This window comes from Cucurbita pepo, chromosome LG15, assembly GCF_002806865.2.
Source record: "Cucurbita pepo subsp. pepo cultivar mu-cu-16 chromosome LG15, ASM280686v2, whole genome shotgun sequence".
Taxonomy (NCBI): domain Eukaryota; kingdom Viridiplantae; phylum Streptophyta; class Magnoliopsida; order Cucurbitales; family Cucurbitaceae; genus Cucurbita; species Cucurbita pepo.
The window spans coordinates 1,203,312-1,218,776 of record NC_036652.1 but is presented as its reverse complement, the minus strand read 5'-3'; the positions used below and the strand labels follow the sequence as shown (position 1 = coordinate 1,218,776).

At 37.6% G+C, this 15,465-nt stretch overlaps 3 protein-coding genes across 5 annotated transcripts; 1 reads left to right on the top strand and 2 right to left on the bottom strand.

Moving 5' to 3' along the window:
• Positions 1-588: 588 nt before the first annotated feature.
• On the bottom strand, positions 589-3,137 carry LOC111776268 (wound-induced basic protein-like). Of its 2 annotated transcripts, XM_023655678.1 has the most exons (3): positions 2,968-3,125; positions 1,129-1,216; positions 589-750 (listed from the first exon to the last, which is right to left on the bottom strand). In XM_023655678.1, the coding sequence occupies exons 1-2, from the start codon at positions 3,039-3,041 to the stop codon at positions 1,144-1,146; spliced, it is 147 nt and encodes a 48-aa protein (XP_023511446.1). In that variant the 5' UTR covers positions 3,042-3,125; the 3' UTR covers positions 589-750; positions 1,129-1,143. The 2 variants fall into 2 exon arrangements, with proteins under 2 accessions (XP_023511446.1, XP_023511445.1); XM_023655677.1 differs by lacking the exon at positions 589-750 and having other exon boundaries at positions 963-1,216; positions 2,968-3,137.
• A 1,536-nt stretch (positions 3,138-4,673) lies between these two features.
• Positions 4,674-9,309, top strand: LOC111776235 (ethylene-responsive transcription factor-like protein At4g13040). Of its 2 annotated transcripts, none has more exons than XM_023655632.1 (7): positions 4,674-4,825; positions 6,440-6,545; positions 6,671-6,798; positions 7,892-7,976; positions 8,285-8,462; positions 8,539-8,660; positions 8,749-9,309. In XM_023655632.1, exons 2-7 carry the CDS (start codon positions 6,503-6,505, stop codon positions 8,757-8,759), a joined length of 567 nt encoding a protein of 188 aa, XP_023511400.1. In that variant the 5' UTR covers positions 4,674-4,825; positions 6,440-6,502; the 3' UTR covers positions 8,760-9,309. The 2 variants fall into 2 exon arrangements, with proteins under 2 accessions (XP_023511400.1, XP_023511398.1); XM_023655630.1 differs by having other exon boundaries at positions 8,744-9,309.
• A 582-nt stretch (positions 9,310-9,891) lies between these two features.
• LOC111776317 (FHA domain-containing protein FHA2-like) lies at positions 9,892-14,154 on the bottom strand. Its single transcript, XM_023655740.1, has 3 exons — positions 13,339-14,154; positions 11,640-11,800; positions 9,892-10,279 (listed from the first exon to the last, which is right to left on the bottom strand). The coding sequence occupies exons 1-3, from the start codon at positions 13,982-13,984 to the stop codon at positions 10,070-10,072; spliced, it is 1,017 nt and encodes a 338-aa protein (XP_023511508.1). The 5' UTR covers positions 13,985-14,154; the 3' UTR covers positions 9,892-10,069.
• Between the last annotated feature and the right edge of the window lie 1,311 nt (positions 14,155-15,465).

Here is a 15,465-nt window from a genome sequence, read left to right as displayed (position 1 = left end):
AATTTATATCCAATAACTAAATACTTTAAAGTTAATAAACACAATTAAACCTTCAAGGACTTGCTTAAACATTTTAAAAATTTAGAGATAGAGCCATTTAAATAAAAGAACACCCTCCCCCTCTGAAAAGTCTTTTAAGTCATAACCTAATGCAAAATCTCAGAAATTTCTTGTTATTGGATTGGATTCATCCACTATAACTCAAGCCCTAAAGCAAACCCTACGGAAGTGGGATTGTTGTAGTGTGGGAATAGGACTTTTGAGGGCTATAAAAGGAACAACATCATGATAATGCAACTACTGATTATGGCTACTTGCGTGCATGCCTTTGCAACAGACGCTGCAAATTAGACACGTCTTTACGGTCCATGGCAGTTCTTCATGAATGGGAAAGGAGGTAAAGATTCTAAAAACTGAAGATGGTTCTTTTTCGTTTACCCCTAATGACTGCCTTCCCATCCCCTTTATTTACATGCAGACATATGTATTTAATTCAATAACAAAAGTACAAACAAGAAAAGAGAAGTTCTAAAGTCACGAGAGAGGTTTATTTGTAGATAAATATTGTTACTTACAATGCTTGTGTACTGCCATTGCCAAGACGGCAATAATGGTGCTTCGGATGCTTTACGGGGATGGGCCCACCAAAGTTGACAATGCTAAGATATGTTCCCGTCGCCCAAGAAGGAAGATTTCTCTCCATTTGTATTTGTCCAATGCAAATGTTATATAATTATATTCCTGTTTGCCCTGCGTTCAATTAAAAGTCAAAAAGGAATGGAAAGGATGAATCCACCCAATTATCATCTTTTCTCCAATCATCCACCGACACCAATGAAGAATTATTAAAGATATCAAACCTTCGTTTCATCATAACATCAACCGTACTACTAGCAAAGCATTTACCAGTGACAAAAACACTCATAAATTGACATAAAAGGCTTGGCCAACAAATAAAATCATAAAAAGAAAGATGTGCTTGGATTATAATCATGAATTGACATAAACTTGCTCATTGCAAGCACAAAGCCTCCATATGGCAGAACGTTAATAAAGTCATACAAGGAATATGAAAACTGGTTCTATTGAAACAATTCAAACTTGACTACAATATGATCTACAACCTACATATTCACGTTGTTATTACTCTGTCATGACAGGCTTGTTCTCATTTGCCTTGAATCTTTGCTCTTTGGGCTTCTGCTCCTCAATTTTTCTGAAGTAAACATCACAAACAACTGATAAGGCTACAAATGCTCATTTATAACACGACAATGTAGCTATTCCAAATCGAGCAAATACATTCCAAAATTCAAAATGTATTCTTCTTGTATTATGTAAAAATCGAACTTTCATTGAGACAAAATGAAAGAATACAGTCATATAAAAAGGAGAGGCCTAAATAGCCCACAACAGACTCCAATTAATTAAAATGTGGCTCGGTGAGTAATTATAAAAATATTTACAAACAGAACAGAGAAGAGAATTGAGTAACGAATACCGAATATATTATTATGTTATTACTACTTTTAAATACGCATTGGGGAAAGTAAAGCCAGACTCTTGCGTAATTCAAACAGTAGAGATAAGCATTCAACACAAGAATAAAATTATTTCCCCTTTTAAATGCTACCTTAATCATTAGCAACAACAATTATGGATATTATGGAAGTTGAATAATGAGAGAATAAAACAAAAGGAATGAAGGGTACAATATTTAACCTTTAGGTTTCATCTATTAAGATATTCACTACAGTTGAATCATAATCTTTAAACCATGGAATTAATATCGCATAGAATAAACGGTAAGCCAGGCCAGATCCAAAACATCCAAAATAAAGATAGTTAAGTCGGTCATGCGCTTTTTTCTTTTGTCTAAAATAAAACAAAGGATTAATATATGCACTTTTTTTGCTCTCACTCTTTCTTTCTTTCTTTCTTTCTTTTTTTTTTTTCCTTTTTTTAATATGAAACAGATTGGTAGTATGAAATATAACGAAAAGGGAGGAAACCTAGGCTCCAGGCTAAAGAAAGTACCAAAAAAAGACCAAAAGATCATTGAGATTAAAATTGCTAAAGGCAGTGTAGTAACATTTACACCAAGATAAAAGCAGCCACTAAAATTAATTCAAGAAAAATATTGCTAAATGCTAAAGGCGGTGTTGTTAAATGTCTGTTGTTTCATGCAACAGAAGATTCCAAAAGAAAGTTTAATTTACACTTGAAAATCTTAAAGAACATACAGTTTAAAAAGAAATTGCAAAACCTATTGTCGCTAACTATGTACCGAGTTAAAAACAGGCAAATCCAAAAGTCTCAAGGAATCTAGAACGGAAGTATATAAACTATGCTAAGAAGCTTTCCGTAAAAGTTTGGTATAGTTCGCCCGTCAAAACTCTATTGGATCATTCATAGCAATTAAATCTGCATGACGCTTCAAAATAGAATGTTTTTTTTAAATTATGCTTCATGCTTTTATTCATTAGCAAGCAACAAGTACGCTTGAAGTACAGAAATCTTTGAAGACTCGAGAGCAAACATCGATAATAAAAGCAAGACGAAGAACGAATAGAGAACTAAATGGAAAAATAAAAGCTACCAATTCTAAGAGCATTCAAACGCTGTTAGTTTCGTTCGCAAGATCAATTTCAAACAAATTTCGATATCCATTCAACAACCTAAACTTCTAGAGCCTCTAGCTCAATTTACTAACATCTAAAGAAAGCCAAAAGGCAGCACAATCAAACAAGCCAATAGCAGACTAATAAGACAACTTACAGAGCCAAATCAAAAGCAAAATAAAGTAAACGAAAATCAAAACAACCTAGAATCCAAAATCAAACAAATAGACAGTTACAGAAAAGAGAGAAAATCAAGTTAACGAACCACATCACAACAACAACAAAAACATATCTCCACAAATACGTTTCTAATTGTAAACATAGTGAAAGTAAGATCATCGCATACCTTTTGTCGTAGGCTCCTCCTCCCTTCTGGCTGAGGAAAGAGCGGAACAGATGAGAGTTGACATCATAGATCATCGTGAAGCAATTGGGAGAAACAGCAACAATATTCCAAGCAAAAACCCTAGTCTGTCGCCGCCCTCCAAATCTGCAACTTTCGTTTGTATGAATATCGGTATCAAGAGAAATAGGCGGTAAACGAGCGTTTAAATACTCCATAAATTTCAAATTTTTAATTTTTTTTATTTAATAAAATCTTAAATTATTTGAATTAAAAAAAAATTAAATAGACAATTTTAAAATTAATTTTTTAATGCTACAAATATGGTTCCTATTTTTATTTTATTTATTAATTACAATAATAAATACTAATTTTAATATTTATTAAAAACATACTCCACTAAATTTGGATATTTAAAATATATACTTTAATAACAATATTCAGCACTAAAATTAAATGATATTTCAATATTTTACATTTTAATTTCAAAACTAAATAAATAAAAGATTTAAATTCTAATGAAATATTTATTTTAGCCTTTGATTTTTATATTTATTTTAATTTTAATAAAAACACAAGATATATCTCGAGCACGTATACTAATATATTAATATGAGTATAATGGTTTGTCGGTGTCTTTTAGCTCCCTACCGACTCACCCTCTTATTTTATTTTCCACAACTATCCTTCCTCGTTTATTTAAATCTCCAATATGTTCTCTCTTATCTCCAATTCGTTGCGCAATTTACGAAAACACCCTTTCTCTTGACTTCAAGTAAATAAGAATATGTTAATTACCGTGGAACTCACTATAATTTAAATATAAGATATTTGTCAACTCAGTCTACACAACAAAATTATATCATTGTCACGTGTAGTTTTCTCGGTACTTTGTATATGGGAAGAATAATTTAGATTCACCCTATTATTTTTTTCCACAACTACCCTTCCCCGTTTGTTTAAATCTCCAATATGTCCTCTCTTACCCATTTGTTGCGCAAATTACGAAAACGCCCTTTCCCTTGCCTTGAAGTAAATAAGTATATGTCAAATACCATGGAACTCACCGTAACTTAAATATAAGATATTTGTCAACTTAGTTTACGCCCATCTCCATTCAATTTACACGACAAAATTATATCATTGTCACGTGTAGTTTCCTCGGTACTTCAGCAGCATATGGGAAGAATAATTCAGACTCACCCTATTATTTTATTTTCCACAACTACCCTTTCTCGTTTCTTTAAATCCCCAATATGTCCTCTCTTACCCATTCATTGTGCAATTTACGAAAACGCCCTTTCCCTTGACTTCAAGTTTAAGTATATGTCAAGTACCATGGAACTCACGGTAACTTAAATATAAGATATTTGTCAGCTCAGTTTACGCCCATCTCCACTCAGTTTACACGACAAAATTATATCATTGTCACGTGTAGCTTCCTCGGTACCTTAACAACATATGGAGAGGACGATTTAGACTCACGATAAAGGGTACAACAATATCTTTAAAAAAAAATAATTCGAACTTCTATTATTCATTTCAATTGGAATAGGAATATTATTTTTAAGAACAATTTTAAAAAAATTTAATGATAAAAATGATTTTTTTTTTAGTGGAGGGCATAATTGGAAGATAAAATGTTGGAAAATTTCCAGCATTCATATGCATAATGGTTGAAAAATCTTTCATAAAAGTGTAATCTCTCTCTCTCTAGAACCGATTCTCTCTCTCTCTCTCTATATATATCGATTGTAAAGTTCAACGGCCATTGTAAATGCTCACCACCTTCCCTTCTCTTCATAATCTCAATCCCCTCTTTAAATTTTTTCAATCGTTCTTCTCCACCGCCTCCGCTCAGGTATGAACGCCGCCCTCTCTCTGTTTTATCGCATTTTGCTCGCTCTCCGGTCATCGGCATTCGCCGTTGACGGACAGAATCGAATGCCGATGAGTTGTTTCTTGTTGTTGTTTAGTATTGGATTTGTTTAGATGGATGAGTTTGAGAATTCCACCGCCGAATTTGATGAGGTTTTTTCTTGTTTTTACATTAATTTTTGAGTTCAATGTCTGGGAGAGGAGTTTTTGATATGAATGGAAGAAGAAGAAGAAGGTTTTGGTCATTAAAGTTGACTTGGGTTACTTCAATTTGGATGAACGGCTTAGATTTGATTAGACTGGAAAGTTTGTAGATGGAGCCATCCAAATTTGTGTTTATGTTTGTTTTTTTGCTCAATTTAAGCTGCTATTGCCTGCAAATGTTAGCTATATGTTGCTCTTTATTTGCTTTCTTGGTTGATGATAGTTTAAACTGGTACTTCCTTTAGGTTATTGATTTTGTGAGATCCACGTCGGTTGTGGAGAGGAGAACGAAGCATTCTTTATAAGAGTGTGGAAACCTCTCCCTGGTAGACGTGTTTTAAAACTCTTGTGGGGAAGTCTGGAAGGGAAAGCTCAAAGAGGACAATATTTGCTAGCGGTGGACTTGAGCCGTTATAAATGGTATCAGAGCTAGATACTGGGTGATTTGCCTGTGAGGAGGTTGAGCCTCAAAGGGGGTAGACACGAGGCGTTGTGCTAGCAACCCCAAAAGGGGTGGATTGGGGGGTCCCACATTGATCGAAAAAGGGAACGAGTNAGGGGGGGGGGGGGGGATTGTAAGATCCCACGTCGGTTGGAGAGTAGAACAAAACAACCTTTATAAGGTTGTGAAAACCTCTCCCTATTAGACGCGTTTTAAAAACCTTGAGGAGAAGCCCAAAAAGGGAAAGCCCAAAGAGGACAATATCTGCTAGCGGTGGATTTGGGTTGTTACCAATGGTATCAGAGCTAGACACGGCGTGATGTGCTAGAAGGGAGGCTGAGCCCCGAAGGGGGGTGGACACGAGGCGGTGTGCTAGCAAGGACGCTGGACTCCGAAAGGGGGTGGATTGGGGGGTCCCACATCGATTGGAGGAGGGAACGAGTGCCAGCGAGGATATTGGGTCCCAAAGGGGGGTAGATTGTGAGATCCCACATTGGTTGGGGAGGAGAACAATGCACCCTTTATAAGGGTGTGGAAACCTTTCCCTAGCAAACGTGTTTTAAAAATCGAAAGGGAAAGTCCAAAGAGGACAATATCTTCTAGCGCTGGACTTGAGGTGTTACAAATTCACAAATGATGCTTGAATTTTGTAGTCGTACCCTATGTTGCACATCTGAACTCCATTCATATTGCTTCAGTTAAGACGAAATGATGTTAAACACAACTATTATTTAGGATCGGGAAAGTATTTAAACACATTTTTTAAGTACTTAAAAAGTCATTTCAAATAGACGGGTCATTCTTAGAAACTCACATTCTATATCATCGTTACGATCGAACCAGCTTTGTTCTTTGAGCCTTATCGATCCGTTTATTGTTTGTCATTATGTAGTTACATGTTGGCCTATGTTTTTGGATCCTGATTGAGTTTGTTCTGCTTGTGTGCTCTAGATGTGAGGTGATCCAGGAAGAACAACCAAACAATACCACTTGATAACAAGATTGAAGCAAATTATGGTGAGCTTAAGAAGGCGAAAACTCCTGGGACTTTGCACTGGTAAAGTTTACAAAGGGCATTACTCATTTTGCTTTGGCTAATAAAAGTGTTGGAAGAACTGACTTTTCATATAGTTTTTCTCTTTTGATTCGTGATTTTGAATGAAACGAACTCGGGACTTGTAGGCAAAGGCTCGTTTGTTGCTCCGGTTTCAAAATGTTCTGAAGATTTGACTACCGAAGATCACGTGTACGGTACGGATTTCGTTAGCGTTCATCCCATCTGTTCAGACAAAGCGAACAAGATAAACAAGGTCAGTAAATTAATATCTCAAATTTCTTTAATCGCTACATAATCACATCATGTTGTTGGTAGAAGAACGGGCTACCTCGACTGTTCCTCTTAGTATGTAGCTAATACTTATTGCGTGGATTTGTCTATGTTAAATTCCACATTGGTTGGAGAGGAGAACGAAACATTCTTTATAAGGGTGTGGAAACCTCTCCTTAGCATATGCGTTTTAAAAATCTCGAAAGGAACCCGAAAGAGTTCCCTTCGAGGACAATATCTGCTAGCGGTGGACTTGCCTTGTTACAAATGGTATCAGAGTCAGACACCGGGCGATGTGTCAGCGAGGAGGCTGAGTCACAAATGGGGTTGAACACAAGGCGGTGTGCCAACAAGGACGCTGGATCTCGAAAGAGGGTGGATTGGGGGGTCCAACATCGTTTGGAGAAGGAAAAGAGTGTCAGCTAGAACGCTGGGTCCCAAAAGGGGATGGATTGTGAGATCCCACATCGGTTGGGGAGGAGAACAAAGCACCCTTTAAAAGGGTGTGGAAACCTCTCCCTAGTAGACGCGTTTTAAAACCGTGAGACTGATGGCGATACGTAATGTGTCAAAGTGGATAATATGTGCAGTGAGCTTAGGCGGTGTTAGAGTCTCTCACTTCAGAACCTTATTTCTTTCTTTTTGTTTCATAGTTTGATTTGCTGTCAGTTTTTGTACTTCACAATTCTTATTTGAGGCAAAATTATCTGTAAAACTGCTCCGACAATATTATTAAGTCATCCATTATAGCCGCTAGTTGAACCCCGTCCAGTAGACTCCCTGTTTAGTTCATCCCCTTCATCAGCTCTTTTATCGGGATACTATTATCTAGGTTCGTAAAGTTTGAATGATTGTCCGAGCGTAGTATGGATACGGTTACCCAAACTTTTCTGGTTTACCCGAGCATTCCCCACATCCAACAGCTTATGGGAATGCTACACGTGTTCCATCAATAAAAGAAGACTATTCTTTTTCTTTCCCTTTTTTTCCTGCCAATGCAAGAATGGCTTGTTTTTTAGTACACAAAATGGACATTTATGCTGGATACTTATCTCAATAATATGACGTTTTTTCAGAATCCCGTTGCACGTATAGAGCCTGAACCGTCAGGGGTATCTGTTATGGATACATCAAAAGAGAAAAATGACGAGCCAGTTGCAGGTTTGTTCGGTCATCCCTTCATATTTACGAGTTACATGAATGTATGTGATATTAGAATAGTATACGATATAAATCTATCTTTTGATGTGACATTATTTGTTCGTTTATACTATTGATTCATCTTGGAGAGACGGGTAGGTCGCATTTTCGTTATGCTAGCCAATGAATTCTCGAAAGTAACGAGTTTGGCCAACACGAGCATAACTCAATAGTTAATGCATCTATCTGTCTCTGTCTACTCATTCTCCATCTGCACTAATGAAGAAAGTCTGTATTATGACTCGAGCTGCATGCTACTGTATTTACAGACCCGCCCGTCAAGCGCCGAAAGAGACATCGGAGAAAGCACTTTTTGGACGAACCGTTCTTAATGAGAGGTGTTTATTTCAAGAACATGAAATGGCAAGCTGCTATAAAGGTTGACAAGAAACAGATACACTTGGGAACTGTCGGATCACAAGAAGAAGCTGCTCATTTGTATGACAGGTAATGTCTTTAAGTGACATAAAGTGTGTGAAGGAACCTCCCCAAAGAGCTGATCATTAATCTTTTGCTATCATAGAGCTGCTTTCATGTGTGGAAGGGAACCCAACTTTGATCTCCCTGAGGCGGAGAAGCAAGAACTGAGACGGTTTAATTGGGACGAGTTTTTAGCCATGACCCGTCGTGCGATTACGAATAGAAGTAAGTCTACTCCTTTACGTTTTCGCAAATGCTTCCAGTTCCTAGTATTGATCGTATGAGTTATTTATCGTCGTGTTCTTCAGAACAGAAGAGGCTTAGTCCAGAATCAAAGTCTGAACAACTCTAACAAAAAACGCAACGAAACGAGTTCATTGAAGTCCAAGATCAAGTATGGAGACGTGTAGTTTTGAATTTTTTGTTCAAATGCTCGTGGGGTTAGGCAAAGCAACCTCCTACAAATTTTGGATGTACATAATTTTAGTGGTTTAGGCAAATTCGAGCTGGTGAAAGAACGATGTATGGTGATAACCTATTCGAGCGGGTCCTTTCTGAATCTACTTGATGATACTTTAAGTCTCGAGATGCCACCTATGACAAGTTCGAGCTATTTTCGAGCTCAGAATCCATGGCTTCAGCTATGGCTTGCTGCAGTGATGATCTCACCCAATCATGGAACCTGGTTCTCATGAAGGAAGAAGGTGCCATTGTTAGCCATCTTATGTTCATAGTTTAATGCCTTTGTTACTGGTTTCCATTGTTATTATTCGAAGGTCTCATTGTATCCCACAATAATTTGACATTTTATTTTTCTGATCATTTTATTTTGTGAAATAAAAGTTGGCAAACTAAATGCCGCGAAATTCTTTTATCTCATTGCCTCCGAAATGATCGAGTTGATAAAATAAATAATCTAAAATTACAAGAGTGCCAATGAAGAGTGATATTACAAGAATTAAGACATGATGTAACAGTTCAAATCCGGGTTTTTCCTTTTGGGTTTCAGTTTTCATACCCTTGTAAGGAATGTTTCATTTCCGAGGGGTTCCAGCGTCCTCGTTGTCCTTTTGGATTTCAGTTTCTACACCCTTGTAAGGAATGTTTCATTCCCGAGGGGTTCCAGCGTCCTCGTTGTCCTTTTGGGTTTCAGTTTCCACACCCTTGTAAAGAATGTTTTATTCCCTTCTCCTACCGATGTGGAACTCGCAATCCACCCCCCTTGGGGTTCCAGCATCCTCGTTGGCAAACCACCCGATGTCTGGCTCTGATACCATTTGTAACAGCCCAAGCTCATTGCTAGTCGATATTGTCCTTAGATTTTTCCTTTCGGGCTTCCCTCAAGATTTTAAAACACATCCACTACGGAGAAGTTTCCACACCCTAATAAGAAATATTTCGTTTTACTCTCCAACCGATGTGGATCTCACATATGAACTAAGTCAAAAACTTATAGTTTAGATGAAAAGCTATTTTAGATTGATAGTAGGAATATAATTTACATATATTGAGTTCATGAAATCACTACAAACTGGACACAAATCAGGAAATCGAATCAACTGCTCGTAATCTGACATACGAGTTTGTGACAAAACGCTCAGATCCGAGGAAAAACCCTATTCTAGTTTTCGACTCTAAGAAAGCAACGAGACGAGAGAGACAAACTCGAGCGTTACTCGGCCCTTGGATCTCGTGTTAATCACGAAGTGTTCTGGGTACTTTCTCAACAACATAAGCAAGCCATACCACGGTTTATCCTTGGCTTCTGGACCATGCCAATCCTCTGAAGTGAGGTACTTCCTTACACGACTATGGTGCCAAACATTGCCATATTGCTCAACCAGCTGTGAAGAACAAATCAGAAGAAGATTGAGAAAGACAAAGTAATGATTTGACATAGCAATTATAATAAGGCCAAGTGAAATTGTTAGCCGTGAAAGGGAAATCATATTTTGATGCCAGCGAGAAAAGACCATTTGTGCGTTGATGTAACAGTCCAAGCCCACCGCTAGCAGATATTATCTTTGGGCTTCCCCTTAAGGTTTTAAAATGCATCTACTAGGAAGAGGTTTTCACACCCTTATAAGAAATGTTTCATTCCCCTCTCCAACCAATGTGGGATATCATAATCCACCCCCTTGGGGACTCAACGTCCTCGCTAACACATCATCCAGTGACTGGCTTTGAAACAATTTCTAATAGCCCACACCAAGCCACTGCTAGCAGATAATGTCTTCTTTGGGCTTTCCCTTAATGTTTTAAAATGCGTCTGCTAGGGAGAGATTTTCACACCCTTATAAGGAATGCTTCGTTTCCCTCTCCAACCAATGTAGGATCTCATAATCCACCCCCTTTGGGGGCTTAGCGTCCTTGCTGACACACCGTCCAATGACTAGCTCTGATACCATTTGTAATAACCTAAGCCACCGCTAGCAGATATAGTCCTCTTTGGGCTTTCCCTTCCAGGCTTCTCCTTAAGGTTTTAAAACGCGTCTGCTAGGAAGAGGTTTCCACACTCTTATAAGGAATGTTTCGTTCCCCTCTCCAACCAATGTGGGATCTCACAATGCTAGCGAGGACGCTGAGCCCCCAAAGGGGGTGAATTGTGAGATCCCACATTGATTGCAGATTCCCACGCGTTACGCACCCGTTCGCCACTTTGTTCTCAACTGGAAGAGGGGAACGAAGCATTCCTTATAACGGTGTGGAAACCTCTCCCTAGCAGACGCATTTTAAAACCTCGAGGGAAAACTCAGAAGGGAAAGTCCAAAGAGGACAATATCCGCTAATAATGGCTTGGGCTGTTATTCTCATGTCCATGCATTTGCAAATGAAAGTAGACCAGTCCGTTAAATGAAAAGAGGAAAGTTTTGAATATCTACAGATATATCCTATTACCAGAGCTTCGATATGTAATTTGGTTCAAACTTCTCATTTCTCTAGACGGCTGGATTCTACGTTTCAGTATCGTGACATATACAGCTCAAGGAGTAGATGATTACATTACTAGAAACTCTAACAAGTTAAATCGGAACTGTATAGGCTGACCACAATAGAAGTCATGAGCGACAGCAAAGTCAAGCCGTATAAAAAACGAGGAACCCTAACAGCAATGGTAAACAGTCATCATTTCCTACAGGTATGAGAATAAAACTGTTCATAGTTATATAAGGATCAAGAGGATCCTTCATAACCAAAACATACCTCAGGGTGGAGCTTCTCCATAGGCATCCATTCTCCGGGGCCACAAAGATCAGACAGCACGGTAGCTACTGAAGATACCACATCCTTTTCTTCCTGGAGAAGCTGATTATCAGCTTCTCGATCAACTCGTGACCTTCCATCGAGCTTCTTGTCCATGGAAACTGTGGATTACGGTACAAAAAAAAACTTAATAGGTATTGACGCTGTACAGATATACTGATTTTAGACAGCATAGAGAAAGACTGAGTATCAAATGGTTATGCAATAAGAGTTCAAGGCAGGCACTCATTCAATCGTTGAGTTCATTTTAATACCAGCATATAGAAACAGATATCACTTCTTAAAAAATCATAATCATGAATGGGAAGGAGTTTACAACAAAAGCCAAACACGATCACAGAAGTACTCCAAATTAGTATAAATTCGAAAGACGTAGTATTTACAAAAACTATTAGCAAAGAAGAACCCCAATACGAGTAAATATTAAAGATCTCAAATCAAACGAAAAATTAACAAATTTCTCTATCGCTAAGAGATTCGACTTTTTTGCTCTCACTCTAAACATGAATTCTAAGGAGGGCCTTATCATATTGAACCAAAGCCATGCTAGGACAATAATTGGAGCAGCAACGAACATGGTTTGAAGTATGACAATCATATTGAAATAGCTTTTAAGGACTCCAAAACCTAATTCCACAAGTAATGCAAGGATTTCCTTCTGGTCTTGTGTCTGTTTAATAATTAATCTTCAAATAGACTTGTTGCAAAAACCTTCTTTCGTGTTTCTGTGAGATCTCACATCGGTTGGGTAGGAGAATGAAACATCATTTACAAGGGTGTGGAAACCTCTCCTTAGCAGACATGTTTTAAAAACCTTGAGGGGAAGTTCGAAAGGGAAAGCCCAAAGAGAACAATATCTGCTAGCGGTGAGCTTGGACAGCTACAAATGGTATAAGAGATAGACACTGGGTGATGTGCCAGCGAGGAGGCTGAGTCTCGAAAGGGGGTGGATTTGGGGGTCCCGCATCGATTAGAGAATGGAACGAGTGCCAGCGAGGACGCTGGGTCCTGAAGGGGATGGATTGTGAGATCCCACATTGGTTGGGGAAAGAGAACGAAACATTGGTGTGGAAACCCCTCCCTACCAGACACGTTTTAAAAACCTTGAGGGGAAGCCTGAAAGGGAAAGCCCAAAGAGGACAATATCTAGTAGTGGTGGGCTTGAGCTATTACAAATGGTATCAGAGTCCAAACACTGACCGGGCGATGTGCCAGCGAGGAGGCTGAACCCCGAAGGGGGTGGACACGAGTCGGTGTGCCAGCAAGGACTCTAGGCCCCGAAGGGGGGGTGGATTGAAGGGTCCCACATCGATTGGATAAGGGCACGAGTGCCCGCAAAGACGCTAGGTCCTAAAGGGGTGGATTGTGAGATCCCACATCGGTTGGGGAGGAGAACGAAGCAGAGTCTAAGAATATAATCTGTCACTAACACGGCTTTTCATTGAGATTTTTTGGCAGTACATAATATAATCTGTCACTACAAGATAACTCTACCATGATCAAAGAATTTTCCACTTCCAGATTCAATAGTCTAAGAACGAAAATCAAAGTGAGACAGCCAAGAACATGAACATAGATTATCTCTAAACCTCTAAAAACAGTGAATCAAAAAATGCACGAGGAACACAATAATACTAACCCAATCCGCCAGAAAATCCTGCTTTGCCACCTGAACCACCGGATCCATATGCCTCTCGCCTAAACTTCTTGCCACTACTTCCACCAATGTCGTCCTCATCCTCATATCCCTCCTCATAATACTCTCGTCCTCTCCCTTTTTTCACCATCGCCCCTGCAGCAGCGGCTCCTCCAGAGCCAGCTAAATGAAAATTATAGTGCGGGAGCGACGGCACCACCGGCGCAGCGACAGCAGGACCCGCCGCGGCCGATCCGGGATGACTCATATAGCTCCTCGGCCCAACAGAACCACCTAAAATACTCCTCACCGGCAAAAGGAAATAGAACTCCTTATCCCCAATCTGAAGAAGATCTTGAGAATCGAGCTTGACCGGGGCGTTCCCAGGCAAATGAAGAACCCCTTCAACGAGGCAGCCATTTTTACCGAGCACTTCTAGGGCAAATCGCCGCCGCGTGAAATCGTAGAAGATACGAGCGTGATGGCGAGAAATGTTCATTCCGCCGCCGAGGCTGGAGAGGTCGACGTCCACGGTGGATTTCTTGGAATTCCGGCCAAGGATTATTGAGTAGGTTTGCATATAGTACTCGAAATCCTCACCTTGGAGCTTCGCGAACCCTGCTTCTACATCACTACCCGCTGTACCCATCAGAAATTGGAACTGGAATCGAAAATTGAGGAGCTTAGACTGGAACGAGGCAGAGGAATCGGAGATGAAAGTCTCCAATTAAGATCGAAGAACGACGATAATCCCGCCTCTGCTGTCCCTCCGGCAACCCATCCAATTTCTTCCCCTTTCTACTGCCATGTTTAATTTCGTTGAAATCATATACAGAAATAATAAAAAATAAAAAATAAAAAATTAAATGTTAAATTATTAAAATTACCATTTTAACCCTTAAATTTTAATTTTTTTTTTCAAAATAATATTCGAAAAAATTTATATTTAAAAAAAAAAAAAAAAAAAAATCAATAATAACGACATTAAACTTGGTTGTCATATATTTAATACAAATATCCTTAAGGGTTGTTTTTTTATAATTTAGTTGTTGAATTTTCAAATATTTAAAATTTCATTATAAGTTTTAATTTGGTGTGTAATTAAAATGTAAATAATAATAATAATTAAAATATATATTCAAGATTATGAAAATAATTTTTAAGAGTCGATAATCCAAAATTAATTCTCCTTTTATGAGAAAATCAATTAAAATATTAAAATATTAAATATTATAAATAAATTAAAATATATAATATATATAAGTTTTCTCAACCATTATTATTATTCAACCCAATTATAAACTAACATTTTAAAAAATGAAGTATAAAAAATTTTCTTTTAGACTATATTACCCTTAATTTTTTTAAATAATATTTAAATAATTAAATTATATATAAAAAAATTCAACTTTTTGTGAAAAATATATATTTAATATTTTCTTTATGAAATTTAGTGGAGGAATAAGTATATATATATATTTTTTCTTTTTTCTTGAATTATTACATCTAATTTATTTAATTACTATTAAATATTATGTAATTTGTTTACATATCCAATTTTGACATGTTTTGATATTAGAATAATATTAATTTTTTTAGACAATTTTATTTTTATTTTTTAAATTTTAATAAAATAAAAATAAACTTAGGTTAAAAAATATATAATAATGAAATAGATAGCGTAAATAAATTGTTTAATATTAACTTTTGAAATTAAATCTACTCATTTTTATATTATTAATTTTTTTTTTTATCTTTTGACAGTGTCCTTTTGATAACTTTTGTTTTTTCCTTTTCCACGGATCTCTTCCGTTTCATTGATTGTGTCCTTTTAAAATGGAAATCGAAATCATCCTTTGTTTTTTCCTTTTCATTCACTCGAATTTCTTCCTCTTCTTCGGTGGATCCCTCTTGTTCTTGTTTAGTCCCTTCTGTTTCTATAGGAGAAGTATCTTCTTCGGAGGATCCCTCTTGTTCCTGTTTAGTCCCCTTCTGTTTCTATCCCTCTTGTTCCTGTTTAGTCCCCTCCTGTTTCTCTTGTTCCTGTTTAGTCCCCTTCTGTAGTCCCCTTCTGTTTCTATCCCTCTTGTTCCTGTTTAGTCCCCTCCTGTTTCTCTTGTTCCTGTTTAG

Coding starts and splice junctions, on each gene's coding strand:
- LOC111776268 (XM_023655677.1), bottom strand. CDS start 3,041: ATGATCTATGATGTCAACTCTCATCTGTTCCGCTCTTTCCTCAGCCAG. Junction 1,217..2,967: donor GGAGGAGCCTACGACAAAAG/GTATGCGATGAT, acceptor TGTTTACTTCAG/AAAAATTGAGGAGCAGAAGC.
- LOC111776317 (XM_023655740.1), bottom strand. CDS start 13,984: ATGGGTACAGCGGGTAGTGATGTAGAAGCAGGGTTCGCGAAGCTCCAA. Junction 11,801..13,338: donor AGGATTTTCTGGCGGATTGG/GTTAGTATTATT, acceptor CGTAATCCACAG/TTTCCATGGACAAGAAGCTC. Junction 10,280..11,639: donor TGGAGAAGCTCCACCCTGAG/GTATGTTTTGGT, acceptor TGTTCTTCACAG/CTGGTTGAGCAATATGGCAA.
- LOC111776235 (XM_023655630.1), top strand. CDS start 6,503: ATGGTGAGCTTAAGAAGGCGAAAACTCCTGGGACTTTGCACTG. Junction 6,799..7,891: donor AAGCGAACAAGATAAACAAG/GTCAGTAAATTA, acceptor ACGTTTTTTCAG/AATCCCGTTGCACGTATAGA. Junction 8,661..8,743: donor TCGTGCGATTACGAATAGAA/GTAAGTCTACTC, acceptor CGTGTTCTTCAG/AACAGAAGAGGCTTAGTCCA.